The following is a 16,232-nucleotide window of genomic DNA, read 5'->3' as shown; positions in this document are numbered from 1 at the left end:
AGGAGGTGCAAGTGTGCTAGGGTTCTCTAGCCATATATCCCTTAGGTTTGTTGAGGATCGGCCTAACCTCTATGAGCCATATATCCCTTGGGTTTGTTGAGGATCGGCCTAATCCCTATGAGGCTAGGATGAGCTTATTGTAAGGTCTTATTTCCTTTTCTCTTTCTCTCCCTCTCTCATTTCCTCTTCCTCCCTCACCCTCACCCTCTCTTTCTCTCTTTCCCTATTAGGTTTAATGATTTTTCTCTCTTTTTCTCTCTCCTCTCCCTCTCTCATTTCCTTTTCTCTCACCCTCTCCCTCTCTCATTTCCTCTCCCTTCCTCACCCTCACCCTCACCCTCTCTTTCTCTATTTCCCTATTATATTAACATCTTTTCTCTCTTTTTCTCTCTCCTCTCCCTCTCTCATTTTTTTCTCTCTTCTCTCCCTCTCTCATTTCTTCTCCCTCCCTCACCCTCTCCCTCTCTTTCTCTCTTCCCCTATTATGTTTAATGTTTTTTCTCTCTTTTTCTCTCTCCTCTCCCTCTCTCATTTCTTCTCCCTCCCTCATCCTCACCCTCTCTTTCTCTCTTTCCTTATTATGTTTAATGTTTTTTCTCTCTTCTCCTCTCCCTCCCCCTCTCTTTCTCTCTCCCTCCCTCTCCCTCTCCCTCCCACTTCCTTTCCCATTTCCTCCCTCTCTTTCTCTCTCATTTCCTCTCCCTCTCTCAATACACACGAATTATACCAAAAACAAGTAAAAGAGAGAGAGAAAACTCCCTCTCCCTCTCTCGTTTTCTCTCCCTCCCCCTCGCTCTTCCTCTCTCATTTCCTCTCCCTCTCTCATTTTCTTTCCCTCCCCCTCTCCCTCTCCCTCTCTTTCTCTCTCCCTCCCTCTCCCATTTCCTCCCTCTCCCTCTCCCTCTCTCATTTCCTCTCCCTCCCTCTCTCAATATACACGTATTATACCAAAAATAAGTAAAAGAGAGAGAGAAAATAGAAAAGCAAAGCAAGAATGGACAATGCACTCACCGTAAAGACTCGAAGAAGGGTTTGGTGGCTTCTCTTCGCCCTCCATACACCTCCTCTTCTTCTTCGCAAATGGCTGCGGCGGTGGTGGTGGCAGTGAGAAGCCTTCTTTCTCTCTTTCTCTCCCTCTCAGCAAGATGGACGCTCTCCCTCTCGCTCTCTCTTTCGTGAATGACGCACTCGCTCTCTCTTTTGTGAATGCGCAAAAAATGACGCACTTGGGTTTCGGCCCGCGTTTTTTTGCTCTAGGTATTGTCGCTATCAATGTTGCATTTGCGACACAAATAGCAACGCTGCTATTTATCATCGCTAATGCTTGTCGCTATAGCCTCATATCCTTGTAGTGTAACAATGGATTAAAAATCTTTGCTTACAAATATATGATAGTTTACAAGGGATTGCTATATAAGTGAGTATGTTTTGTATATAAGAGTAAAGGTCATGAAGTACATAATGGTCAATTGTATACAACCAGCAAGAATGGACAATAGTGGGAAATTGTACATTAAAGGAGAGGAGGTGCATGTAACTGCAACAGGTGAAGCTATGTCTTCAATACCCAAGGCAACCAAAGCATTAAATAAAGGCAAAAGGACTCCTAGAAAGGATGTCCCTTTTCCTAAGAAAATTCTCAAAAAAAGAAGTAACTTTGCCTCATTGCTTGTAAGCCCTTGTATGTATAAGTCATAGAGATCATAATTGACAAAAATTTATCACAAATTTTATATATGTATTTTATATTGATAGTAAAGAAATCTCTTCTTTAGTATCATTGCATTGTATATTCTTCTCTCTCCTCATTGATATCTGCAAAAAATACACTACAAATGTTTATTAATCAAAAAGTGGAATCAGATATACACCTAAGTGGATATAACATGATATAAAAACTTACTCGTTTGTTATTAAGTTGGAACACAAATGAGCATGATAGTTCAATATCTTCATTTTGGGAATCCATCACTACAAGAGAAAGGCCCTATAGGCACACACTGTACACACGAAATAGCGGGCACATTTATTAGCGCGTCTATTGGCGCTAGTATATAGACGCAAAAAAATGCGTCTGTATACCTGCATTTTTAAATGTGCTTATAGATGCGAAAATAAACTCACATATTTTTCATTTCTCATAAAGTCCCTAAATATTATCAAACATTTCAACAACTACTATTTTTAAAAATACATTACCAACTTTACTTCTTTCTGAGTATTACAAATATACATCCAATCATTCAAAACTAATTATATGCTACAATGAATTATCAATCTCATCTTCAATGAGATTGGCCCTTGCTAGACTATCTACCTCTAGGTCTATGTTACCAATAGGCAATGAAACAAATAAGTCTATCCCACTATCAGATGTATTGCTATGCTCAATTTCTTCATCATCATCTGCAACCATATTGTTATCCTCTTCTACGCTTTCTTGAACATCCTCGCGGGGATCATCTTGCACTGCATCATGTATATCATTGATCATGGCATTATCATGTGTATCATCATTGATTGTTGGATTGTCATCAACTATCTCTATGTTGGTAGCATTGCCATATATTGGTTTTGAACGATTATATATTTTAAACGATTAGTACATATATAAAAAATGACTTCTTTAAACCACTTCACATTTAGTACATATATAAAAAATCACCTAAAGTCAAGCTTCAAAATATCTTGGATCAAGCCACAATAACCTTTCATGGTGCCATTGGTATCCTGGAAGTTTGCAAGGATACCACAATCCTAGGTATTTCTCCTATCATCTATACGTTGAGTTCGAAAATGTTTGCCTTCACACCAAATAACATTGAACAATGTGCACTAGTAGTACATTGTTGAGATCATATTAATGATTTAGTTAAAGATAAAACATGTGAAATGATTATATTATATATAACTAAAGATAATTTAATTATAAGTATGTCTCACCTTTGATAAGCAACCTCGTGCGTATTCCCACTCCTCTTGCGATATATCCATCGCCTCCTCTTTTTCCCTCATGTAGCCAATCTATATCAATATGACCTAAAAACGCACTTAAATGTTCTGGATATGGGACATTACGTCCATGTCTAGCACGAAATGCTTGCCTTTCGCTTACTCTTCTTGCCCTTACTTCTTTATATAGTGTCATCCATTTACTCATTACTTCGCTGTTAAGCACACAAAATACATTTAACTTACGAAGTTCCCCTTTCATAAGCACTTTGCTCCTTCCTTTTTCTTGAGATATTATAGAGGTCATCCTCAAATCTTCATCATCTTTACATAGTTCTGGTAAAGAGGGGTCCACTTTAGTAAGATATTCAGAGATTTGTACAAGGGATGATTGCACTAACCAACCCTCAGCCATGCTTCACTCGGGCCGTGCATTTTGCCTTACAAAATCTTTTAGGATTTTCATAAATCATAAAGCGCTCTAGAAAAAACATCCACCTTGCATGAACTACCCCACAAATTGCGATCTCATCAATCAGATGTACGAGTAAGTGTACTTAAATAGTCAAAATGAAGTGAGTAAAAGTTTCATCCACCAAACAAACCACCTCAATGGACAATACTCGAGCCTCTTGCAACGTATTTGAATCGATTTCCTTCAAACTCACAAATCTACCAATATGCAATTGAGAACGATGATTAGTTTTGTCCATAAATTCAAGCGGGTTTACTACGTGATGTACATAATATGTAAACTAAAAAATAAGTATAATGTATACATACCTCGCGAGCTCACCCATCTTGTAAATGATATCATGCACATCTTTCAAAACACAATAGGAAATGCTAGTAGGAAGGATGAACTGTATGTAAATATTCATACATTGTTAATTAGTCTACATAGTTACTCCACTAATTAATATATTTATGGCTATGAAAATCCTTACCTAAATCATTTTGTACCAATCGTGAGACTTCAAACCAGATAGTTGCTCCACACCTCTTTTCTTTTTCTTTATGAAGGCTCCCTTGAGGTATCTCATACATCCAGTGGGAGTTCGAAAGCTACATATCTTCTGCTTCACCATTTTTTCTTCAGTCTTCGACAACATCCAAGGTGCACGCGGTAACTCCCTTACATTGACAGAATTACGAGCCCCGATTAAGTGATCCCATAATGTAGAGGCAATATTCTTGAATATATGCATGAGGTCCAACAGGTGATTGATCTTGAGTTCAGTCCAATATGGTAGACGAAAAAATATAGAGAATCTAAGGCACAAACATTATATTATTTCTCGTTCTCATAATGGAGTGTACTTTAAAGACAAACAAAAGAAGTAAACTAGTTACCGACTCATGTTGAGTGGAGGATGATCATTGGCGTGTGTCCAAGTGTCCTTCTAATCTTGAATGGTTAGAGATTGTAGAGTTCTTTCGTTAGTGGGGGGTACATATTTGGGGTGGTCAATAGGAAGAAAATGATGATGATTGTCATAGATAACCTTATTCAAGCATGTCGGTCTAGAAGAAACTAGAGAGGGACCGCAAATTGGACATGCATGATATCCTGATGTAGTTAAACCTGTAAAAACAAGTGGGTTAATGATGACATATATTTGATTAAGGGTAAGAATGAATAAAATAGAGTACGTAACTACCTGAACACTCTTTCACATCTTGCATGATTCACAACAACACGCATGGTCCATAACAACATGCCCTTTAAAGTGAAATCTTTAGAGGACAATGATGCACTCACATCTTGCACCTCAATACCTTTCCATAGCATTTCTAGCTCCTCGATCAAAGGCTTTGTGTTTTCCAAGAATCAAAAGGGACAACATTACATGTCTTTTTTTAATTGCCATGGACGGAGGGATATTATAGTTCACCAATACCACTGGCCATACACTATATGAGGTGCTTTTGATGCCAAATGGATTAATTCCATCTAATCCTAGACCAAATCTCAAATTTTTGGGCTCTTCTTTGAAAGTAGGCCACAAACTGTCTACGTGTTGCCAAGCCGGTGTGTCTGAAGGAATTCTTCACTTTTCATCACTTGAATGGTGACTAGTATGCCATAATATAAGTCTCGCAATAGATTCACACTTAAACATAAGTTGAATACATGGAATAATAGAAAAATGTTGCAAAACCTTACGAGGCATATTCATTGATTTCATCTCCTGGTTGTAACTTGGTTCACCACAAATAGAACACTGTCGTGCAGATGCACGATCCCCAAGAAACAAGATGCAATCATTGACACATACATGAATTTTAACGTAATCGAGACCTCCAAGAGATGTCAAGAAAAGCCTTTCTTGCTCCCTTCTAGTTGGTAATTTATTTCCATTTGGAAGCATTTGTGACAATAACATGCATATATTGTGCAAACAGAGTTAACAAACAACGAATATTATCTAGAAGCATTTATGAATTAATATCCAATGATACATACTTCAATAATACATTCAAGCTAGCATTACTCCATCCATAAATGGTTTGTAAGTTGAGTATCTCGAGAGATGCACTTAGAACGGAGTATGTGCAACCTTCGTACAATGGAGTTTTTGACGCTATATATAGTGGGTCATCTGTCTCTCTAGTGGCGCCCTCCCCCCGAACCTCATGGGAAAATAAATCATGCACCATGTTGTCCAAAATCTCTTTCTCCAGAACTTGATGGAGGATTTGAAGAGGGCTGCTATTGTCGTCATCAGTCTCTACTCTTCTTGAGGACTCTGCCTCCTCGCGTCGACACTTCGCAGCCTCTTGACGCCCTGGAGGGACCATTTGAGGATGTGGTACCACATCCTGCTCAATAATAAAAAAGGAGGTTTTGTTTAATGGTGAAGATGCAACATAGACCAATAATATTTGTGCAGATGAAGTAGTAAAAATTAATGGGTCTTTTTCTTGGTCCCACTCTCCATACATGTTAAGGTGAGACATTGTGATTCAACGTGCTCGAAAAAAAAACCTCGACAACAATCACACATACATTTGATTTTCTGTCATAGCCAAGCATCTCGATTGTGAAGATGCAATGTCTCGTCCTCATTGAAGGATGTACTGTTTGTTGACTTAGCATGTCCCATACTAGTAGAAGTTGACGACATAATTACACATGAATCATAAGGACATATATGATTTCATTTGGTATATATGTCATATCCCCTAAATATTTTGATACTTACAATATGGAGATAAACATTTTGATATTGAAAGACTAGGAAAGTCATGTTGATCCAAAAACAACCATAAGCTAGCATTTAATAAGTTTAATTGTAATTGTGCATTTATCAGTGTGTGTAATATGTGTTATCTGCGCAATTACACGTGCTTACAGACGCGACACACGAATATAAATTTTTTTAAAAAAAAGTTGTGGCTTTCTTTTCAAACCAGTGCTTTCGTGCGTTTTTTGCACATTTTCTGTAGTTCGAGCTCAACATCACTAATCATGTCTATCTATCACTTCATGAAGACAATGAGGGAAGGAAATAAGAGTAAAAAGAGGACATGAGGAAGGAAGAGCAAGAGAGTAAAGAACAAGAGCCAAACAGCAAGGAAGAGAAGAAGAATCAAGCAACCTACCAAGGGAAGGGAGAAGGAGGACAAGGAGCTTGCAACCTAGCCGTCACCCGTCGGAATAAGCAAAGAAAGTGAGTTCTTCTTCTCTCTCTCAATCTTGTTTGCTTTCTCTTTGTCTGTTTGTCTCTCTCTCTCTCTCTCTTTACATGCTTTAGACTGTCATCTATGGAGGTTTTTTGCGTGTTTTTTATAATAGTTTGCAAAATATGGTCCAACTTTGCGTGTCTGTAGGCGCGTCTAGATGACAATCTAGACGTGTTTTTAGGTGCGTATATAGACACGCTAACAGACGCGGGTATAAACGCAGGTATAGACGCAGCGTGTAATATGTTTTATCTACACAGGGTAGTCATGGATTTTTGCTTGTGTAGATGTGGAATCCTGGATCTTCCAGCACTGATCCTGAGTTGGAACGCATGAACAACACATTAGCGGAGTTTTCTAGAGGTGTTAGTAGTTTTTTTGGAGGTTTTCCAAACAAGGAGCAATTCATGGGGGAGATGACCACTTATATTGGTCGCCCTCCCATTGCAGAGGAGATTTTTAGTGTCATGTCTGGGACACCTATCACATCTTTGCCTAGCACTGCCACACAAACACCAAACCTTGGTACACCAAACCTTAGTACACCTCTACTAACATGTACTCCATGCACTATGCATACACACGGATTAGCTGATGCACAGGGGTCAACTAAAGTACATGGATCGGTCAAAGCACGTGCATGTGCAGAAGCTTTCTGCACATGCATCGAGTGAGGTAGAGGATAGTGCCTGTTGAGGGAGGAGGGAGAGTCGTGCTTGAGGACGAGGAGGTCGAGGGCTTTGTGGGGGTTGCTTAGGAGGTGGCTCTCGATCACCCTCACTGGAAAATGAGAGAGATGAGCCTCCACAAATGTACTACTCTGTCACAAATGTTGGTGGTATCTTGCATAACCCTCAGGGGAGGGAAGTGATAGCCTACTTGAGGAGTGTCGTGCATGTCACATACAAAGATTGTATGATTCCCTTCAAGCACCAAAAAAGTGGTTTGTGGCAAGAGGTGCTGCGGGTAGTACATAGAAGATACCCTAATCCCCAGAATTCATGATTCTCAGATGATTAGGGACAGTCAAAGGTGAGAGACGCGCTTCATAACAAGAGGTCTCACCTTATGACACGCGCAAGGGAGTCACTGCGGAGACAAGAACAGGGGTGCCCTGGATATGGCCAACCACCCAATTGCCACCATAGGGAGTGGAAAGAGGCCAAGGAGAGAGCAGCAAAGAAAAGGATAAGTCACCAGCATGCAAAGGCGCGACGTATCCAAATGGAAACCATGGGATCATCACATTATGGATCGGGTGGTAGGGAGTCATGGGAGACTGAGTTTGTAAGTATTATTTGATTTTTAAAAAAATTAAAATTTGTAATTCATTACAATTCATTATGTAGTGTCTTCTAATACATTGTATGTTAAAATTGTTTTATATTATCATATCGTTGGAAAGATGCCTACTCCTAGAGAGGTAGGCTACCATCGAGGTCATAATCGGGCGTCCACTTGGCAGCATTTCTACGAGAAGTGACTGATCACGGAGGAGAAATATATTCACGCCATGAGGATTCCACAACCAAAAGAGATATGTTTTATTTTTTGCATGAAAAGTATAGGTAACTCTAATTTATTGTTTGTAATGGTATTTATATACCTTAATCCTTTGTATAGTCGAACCCTGATGCAGTTGAGAATAGCGAAGGGGGGACTGGTAGTAGCGGTGGTGGCAGCGGCAGCGGCATCGGCAGCAGTGGTGGTACCAACGATGATGCCTCTTCTGAGGAGATGTAGAGGAGCCCTATGCATGCATGCCTCCCCTTGGCTTGTAGTTTTCATTTTTGATATGTATTACTTTCAACTAGTGCTTGCGACCATGACCATGCTTGAGGTCACAAGCACTAGAAATCGTTATGTAAAAACGTTTCATCTTTATATATGAAATTTCATGTTCTACATTGTTTTGTTTTCAGTACAAAAATCTTCGAAATATGTACAAATGTTTTAGCACAGTACGCTCATCATGTGTTATTATCAATATATGGACTTTGGCTCTCCACATTCGTTTGCTTTCAGTATAATAATATTTCTCTGTTTTTCCTAAGCATACAATTTGATGGGTGAAAAAAAACCAGAGAGCATGTGGCTGGTTTTTGTTCATACCTCTGTTTTGCGCATCTATCCCGCGTCTAAATTGTAGGAAAAATGCACGTCTATAATCGTCAAAAAATTGCAGAGTATACGCATTTTTAGACGCGCAGTTATACGCATGTATAGACGCAAAATATGAATATATCTACTTTTTTATAAATACGATTATATATTTACGGAGTGCGTTAATAGGCACGTCTATATGCGCATGTAGTTTTCACTATTAGCGTCCTTGTAGACGTGAAATTTTAGACGCGCTAGTAGATGTGGTAATAAACGTGCCCGGTATTTTTTAACACAATTCAAATATTGCGTCTACAAGCGCGTATATGGAGCCTTATTATTGTAGTGCATCCTCACCACTTGATGTAGTGTACATGATGATCTAACCTTTAGGATTGCAATAATATCCTCATTGAAACTAACATCAAGATCCGTTACAAGATATTTGCTAAAATTATCAAGATTTTGGTCTAAAGCAACCAGACTACCACTAACATAGTGTCATCTACTATAATAAAAAGCTAAGAATAAAGTTTTGAGTAGCAGTCATATATTTATAAGCTATAGAGTCTTGATCTATCTTACATATAAATTTTCCTTCTGCCCTAGTGTCTCATCTCTCGTTAATAAATTGCATGACATGATCATATGTTAATCTCTTTGTTGAAAGCATGGCCTTTGATATTTTTATCTCAGCATTAGAAAATAAGTCAATAAATATATTAATAGGCATGAACAAAGTAACTCTACTTAGTCTACTTGAGATATTAGGTTTTAATGCTCTTTGTATCTCAAAAACTATTTTATATCTATAGTCCTCATTAGTAGCTGGACTTGACAAATGCCACTCAAAGTTTGAAAAATGAGACAAAGGAAGGGGGGATATTGATTCCCATTGGCTGCAGTGCATGGGGACAATATAAGAATGGCCATAAAAGAATATTTCATTCTCTACAATATTAGCTCCATCTTCTATCTACCTTTGTACATTTCTTCTCCAATCAAACCCATACATAACATCGATAACATCAACAATAGACTTGACCAACTGCCATTCCTCAATATTAGATGGATAAACATCTACAAGACAAACAAAGAAATATTATAATGAAAAACCTTAAACCAAGTTTAAGAAAAGAAAGTCTTTAAGAATCAAATTCTTACACTTTGGTCTATACATTGAAAGATTTGAAGTTTCAAGTTTCAAATATAGTTCTCTATGTTGCACTAGTATCTTTTTTATACTATTCTTATTTACTCCATACTAGAAATCTCAGATTCTACCCTTCCAAGAAGAGATGAATGAGCTCTCATATCTTCATCTTTTTTTTACGTTTTTCCTACTGCATGATGATCCAACTGCCTTTGCTAATGATTGTATGAATCCGTCTTTCATCTTTTGGAATGATAAATACTGATATAGATGTGATTTGGGAGCTTGGACGCCTTGTTGAAGGTTGAATTTTTGTATCCATGGCAGAGAGAGAGAGAGAGAGAGAGGGCTAGGCTACCACAAAGAAAGGAAAAACATGAGAGGGATAAAAGAAAGGAGGGGGAAAAAAATACAAAGCTTTTTACTAATTTGAATTTAGATTAAACCTCGGGGAGGTTACTATATGTATATCCTCTACATCACGTGCATTCAAGGCCTATTTATAAATATCCTTATCTATGAATTTTTCCTGAATAAAACATTATAACCCTTTTCTATTCAATCTGTAAATAAATCCTTTATTTTATATGTAACCTTCTGTATGTAAAAAATATATAAAATTGGTATTAAAAAATACATTATTTTGAACCTATGTGATGCATATATATATTCATAAGTAACTTACCCAAGGTTTAAACCAATCATTATCATTAATCGAGACATATCATTAAATAAAAGTGGTCGAGATTGTATGTCATTAATGTAAAGAATGTCATAATCATGAATATAAGTGACTAAAAATAGATATTGATAATACATATTCATAATATTATTTATATATATATATATATATAATGATTTTTTATCCCTTTTTAAAATAAAAATTCCATTACAAAGGCTTTACTCCTATTGATCTAGAGCACACTCTCCCTATCTCCTAAAAAGCATTTTCGAGACGTCAAAACTCCCCTAATATTTGTAAAAGTGTAAAAGTTGATATAATATACCTTGCATAGACTTTGCGACTCATGCAATGACACTATATAATGGTATAGTTTGATTTCTCTATTGTTTACTTATACACAAGTCATATATATAAGGGAGCGAAGATCTGTTTTTAAAAACAAACGTATCAACAGTATTTCGAAAGAGATGTTAGAAATCATTCCCTCATTAAGTTAAACCAAAAGGTGTTTAGACCTAGGCTCTAGCAACGCAGGACAAACACTAGTGAGAGTGATTTTGTGAAAAAACGAGCAACCCACACAACAACACGTCTCCGAAAATGAGGAAGGATGCTTAAGAATTCTTAGTGTTTGAATTCTCGAAAGGAAGTTCGAGTTCCGACAACGATGTACACACATTGACACATTTGGCAATTAGGCAATTCGAATAACCATTTACTATGGAACACCTAGACCTCGACCACATAATAATAATGACATTTTCCAAGGCAATCTGAGCTATGTTTTGCCATCTTTTGGAGGGCCAAGCAGGCCTAAAATTTGAAGGTTGGAACACCCTTCAGAGGGGGTTTTGCCCTTCTAGAGAAGGGTGATACATATATTACCCTTCAAAAGAAAGGTAAGAATTTTAGAAAAATAGTTATATGCCCTTCCAAACTCTTTAAAAAGAAAAGGAGAGGTCCTCTAAGACCTTCTAAATGAAAAGTTGGGTAGCCCTTCAAATTTGAGGGCTGGGGCCAAGTCTACTTACAATTTCCAAATAATAAACCCACACACAGATTTTAGTCACCAACTCTGTAAGGCCGCAACGGCGCAGACTGCTCTACTCATCAAAAGAGGACGGCTGACCATGCAAGGCTAGGTTTTAGAGGGGGAGTTGCCAGAGCTGAAAAGACGAACCAAGTGGTTTGAAAAAAATATAATAAGTTAGGCCGTTGGCCAAGTAATGCATACAGACTGCAAAATGTGAAGAAAATATTGGTTCCAATTCGCATCGAGTTCTTCTTTGGAGAGCCTGTCCGTTAGGACTCAGGAGGCAACATGAGACATTGGTATAGGAATAAATTATTTCAGAGAGGCCGATATGATCTACTGTGATCTGGAACAGCCTCGTCCTCCTCTATGGGAGCTGGCAGGTTGAGGTCAATCAGGTCGTCTTTCAAAGCAGCAGCTGTCGCGGCCGCCACTGATCGGCCATTAGGGTTTAGTAGAGGAGGATGATGATGATGAGGAACAGGAGGAGCGAGCTGCATAATCGACAGGCCGGTACTACTGTTACTGGCGCTCTGGAGAGCCAATGCAATGGCGCGCTCGTCATCATCTTCATCAGTGGTAGTTGTGCTGGTAGTTGCTATCATATGACTAATCCCAGCTAACAACCCCTGCGCCTCAATATCCTGTGATCTGCTGCTGTTGCAAAGATTGAGCTCAGCTCGAAACCACTCTTTCTTGCTATTAGCAGAATGAATATCGCAGACGCCAATACTTATCGTCTGATCTTCTGCTCCTGCCGCCATTTTCTTGAACTCGAAGGAGCTCTTCGGCTCAGTTGCAGGGCTTGCTCCCCCCAACGTCCAGTTCTGCGGATGAGAGGAGTTTGCATCGGCCATAGCTTGATCATCAGCCGGCAGCTCTGATCCCTTCCTGCTAATGCTCAGGTCGCAGGCCTTGTACTCTGTCACCACAGACGCCCCCATAGCCGGCCATCCAGAAGTATTAGTATTAAAAGAGCCTGATTCTTGCCTCACCAACTTCTTGCTCATGAGCTCGGAGCAACCAGAATTGATGGTGCTGTTAAGGCCCAGGCTGCAGTTGGCAGCAGCTGCATTTTGCGTGACGTCGCCACCGCATCTTGAGGGGCTCTCTTGCTTGCCCTTCTTCATCACCTGCACGGCTGCATCAGGAGGACCTCCAGAAGAGCTGCTGCCCCCCCAGTGGCACCTCTTGTGCCCTCCCAGCGCTTGTCCGGTCGAGAATACCCTGTGGCAGATGGTGCATTGGTGGATTTTAGGCACCTGCTGCTGAGATGATGATGATTGCTGTTGGTGATGGCCGTGGTGCTGGTGATGCTGATGGTGCATTAGCAAGGTTCCTGCTGCCATGATGGAGGAGGACGAACAAGATGAAGTCTGGTACCTGAGCTTCTGCTTCGGCTTGTCTCCCTGCAAGCTCAGTGTCATGGCTGTGTCTCCAGGCTCCATCAGGTCATCTTCCATCTTCTCATTGCAGCTGATGGAGCATTGGAGCAGCTGGATTCTTGAATCTATCCTGATCATGGCAGCCTGATCGTGATCCGAGTTAGCAGCTGCTTGCAACTGGTGAATGTCATGGTATTGATAATGATCCTGATGGAGACCGGGCTCCGTCTCCGCGGACCTAGGACAGCTAGACTTATTTATGCTCAAGATCAGGGCATTAACATTGGGTGCGCCATCCTCTCCCTGCTGCTGCTGCTCTTGCAAGCCTTGATCAACTTTCCGCATCACCATCATCATCTCTGCTTGATCAGCTTGCAGAACTGTACTATTAGTCTGCGTGTTAATGTTGTCCTCTTCATTTCCTGCTGGGGTGTTGGTGCGAGCGAAGCATCCTTTCACTTTCTTGTGGCTTGCTCTGTGTCCTCCCAGCGCCTGATGTGATCTGAAGGTCTTCTTGCAGGTGCTGCATTCGAATTTGCTCTTTTTATGCATATCCCAACCTCCCTTTTCCATTTCTCGTTCCCATAATTTTGGAGCTACTAATCTTGATTTAGGTCCTGATCCTGCACTAGGGTTGATTTTGTGAGTGTAGAACTGATGATGTTCTGGGATTAATCTGCCGTCTAGTTTGTGATCTAATGCGGCAGTGCCTTCAAATGTGAGCTTGGAGCTAGTTATGTGACCTTCCCAATCCATCTCTTCACTCGACTCCTCCCCATTGACGACTCCTCCTGGTCTGGCATCACGACCGATCATCATCCCATCAAGCATGACCCCAGAATCGCACTCCGAGAGCTGCTGATCATCCGCACCTTTGCGCTTAGCTGCGAAGGCAAGCATGACCAAGCAATCCGCCATGTCACGCTCGTGATCAGCAATTATCTTGTCCTCTTCCTCCTGTAGCCCAAGTCGTATGTCACCGGCTCCTCTTCCATGATCCTGATCATCATCAGTTTTTGCAGGTTCTAGCTCTTGATCACGGTTGATCATTGTGCGACTTTGCAGCTGCTTTTGGCTGTCAGTACTGCCGATCGTATAACCGTCATGATCATCGGCTGGCGGGCTGTTGGACTGATCAGAAACGACGCGTCCAGCTGCAGCTGCAGCAGTAACCACAGATTGCAAGGATCGGAGCGCCTGGCGGCATCGCCTGGATCGCTTGCCTCTCATCCAGCTTGGGCTTTCTTGATCGCGCCCGTTCATATAAGCAGCCTCAATGCTCTCAGTGTCACTCTCCTCCTCCACTTCCAGATCCAGCTGCAGCTGCTGTTGATGATGATCGCGACGATGGCGATGAATATTGTGGCCCGCATTAGTACCAGCGCCAGCTGCTGCTCTAGTGGTGCAGTTCTCTGATTCGGACTCTCGGGAGGACTGGTTTGGGGAGGTTCCCTTATGATTAGTACAATGAGAACTAGCATGGTCTTTGAATCGAGTAGTATTACTGTTCTTGGCCGCGGCAATGTGGTTTGGATTAGTCGAGGAAGGCGGTTGGATACCTCGCCACTGTCGTTCGGGATGGCAGCGCATGTGACCGAAGAGAGCCTTCCAAGAAGGGAATTGCTTCCCGCACTCGGTGCAGGCACGGGCCTCGGAGCTGTCCTGGGAGAACGCGCTGGTGAAGGAGGTGGCGGCCGCGACGGAGGTTTTCTTGAGGGGAACAGCGGGAGGAGGGCCGGCGGGGCTGCTGATGGCGGGGATGGAGATCAGAGCAGCGGCAGGGCAGGAGGAGGATATGCTGCCGGCCACCTGCGGCTGCGTATTGTTATTGACAGCCTGCGCTACCAACTGGCCGTCCAGCGCGTAGTCTTGGTCGAAGAACCGGCGGCTTCTCTTGGGATTGCTCCTCAGGGCATACTGCAGCTTCTTGTCAGCATCCTCCCGAGACGATGGCCGCGCGCCAACTCCGAGGCTACGGCTCGTGACCTGGTACTGGGCTTGGTCCCCGGAGCCGGCAGCCTGAGCGGACGATTGCTGAGGTGGATCGTCGTTGACTGGGACCGCCGGTTCTGGAGCTGGTTCGGCTCCGCGAGCCGACTGGTCCAGCGGGGCAGCAGCCGCAGCCATGCCTAATTCTGATTCCTCTTGCTTGGGTATCGCCGCGACGTCTGCAGGCGCAGCTAATTCGGGGGCATCTAATGGGCTGCCACCCACGGTCTGCATGATGGGTTGCGAGCCTGGGCCGCCCGGCCGATCATCAGCGATCTGACACGTGTCGCCTCCAGCACCATCTCTATCTCCACCTCCACCTGCCTCTCTCCCTCCTCCTCCTCCGCCTACTGCTTCTGCTTCGACGACTGCTGTTGCTCTTTTCTCTCTTTCATCTGCTCCGGCTGCTTCATCTGCTGCATCATCCAAAGAAGCGCCCGAGATAGTTACGACTGCATGATGATGATGATGGTCATGATTGGCCATATCCTGGACCACCACCACCCCCGCATCTTCTTTCTCGGCACCCCGCTGCATGATCAGAGGTCCAGGTAGTTAGAGCCAGGTCCCGTGAAGACAAATTTGCTCAGACGTCTCTTTATAGGCGGGCGCTTGAAAGTATGTATGCTCTCCATGAAGCTCATGTCCCTTAGCATAACTACTCCTCCTTGGCGATGCTCTCTTCTCATAGGGACTTACTGTGAGTTTTAGTCCAAGCCTCCCCTCTCATTAGCATTTCCTCGGGTACAACACGATCGCACTTCCTAAAATCTTTGCACTTTTGCATGTATCTCAAGAACTCAATGAAAGAACTAGTCCAAGGTGTCACAAGGACCAAATGCATCACTTAGGGTGGGTTCACATTAGGACGAATGACTGAATTGTAAAAACAACCAAATAAATATAAATATAAGGTTTTTGCCTCTGTCTCTACACGAAGTATTGTAAGCCAATTGGAAATGCATCCTTTCTCTTTTGTGGCACATGTTCAAAGCCTTGCATTTGCATACGTATGTTTGTTTGCTTCTCATCTATCATGGAAGTGCCCGACAAGCTTGATGTGTGTCCACTTTTCACAAGTGCACTCTCATTTTGACACATTCGATAGATACTCCTGTATGAAGTGTGTCTTTGGACAAGTTTGAAACCACTCTAAAAATTGTGAGAGTACACAATGGAAAGAGAAAAGTGCATTAGGACTAAAAATGATTCAAAAAATGCACTTGTCAGAGTAAATGATGAAGT

At 41.7% G+C, this 16,232-nt stretch overlaps 1 protein-coding gene across 1 annotated transcript; it reads right to left on the bottom strand.

The window, feature by feature from the left end:
- Positions 1-11,349: 11,349 nt before the first annotated feature.
- LOC148017061 (uncharacterized) lies at positions 11,350-15,547 on the bottom strand. The gene is made up of 2 exons (XM_087662647.1): positions 12,997-15,547; positions 11,350-12,840 (listed from the first exon to the last, which is right to left on the bottom strand). The coding sequence occupies exons 1-2, from the start codon at positions 15,522-15,524 to the stop codon at positions 11,931-11,933; spliced, it is 3,438 nt and encodes a 1,145-aa protein (XP_087518773.1). The 5' UTR covers positions 15,525-15,547; the 3' UTR covers positions 11,350-11,930.
- Between the last annotated feature and the right edge of the window lie 685 nt (positions 15,548-16,232).

Source organism: Lygodium microphyllum, chromosome 22, assembly GCF_053477565.2.
Source record: "Lygodium microphyllum isolate KBCC chromosome 22, Lygodium_microphyllum_v1.1.10, whole genome shotgun sequence".
Taxonomy (NCBI): domain Eukaryota; kingdom Viridiplantae; phylum Streptophyta; class Polypodiopsida; order Schizaeales; family Lygodiaceae; genus Lygodium; species Lygodium microphyllum.
This window is presented reverse-complemented; position numbering and strand designations above follow the sequence as displayed.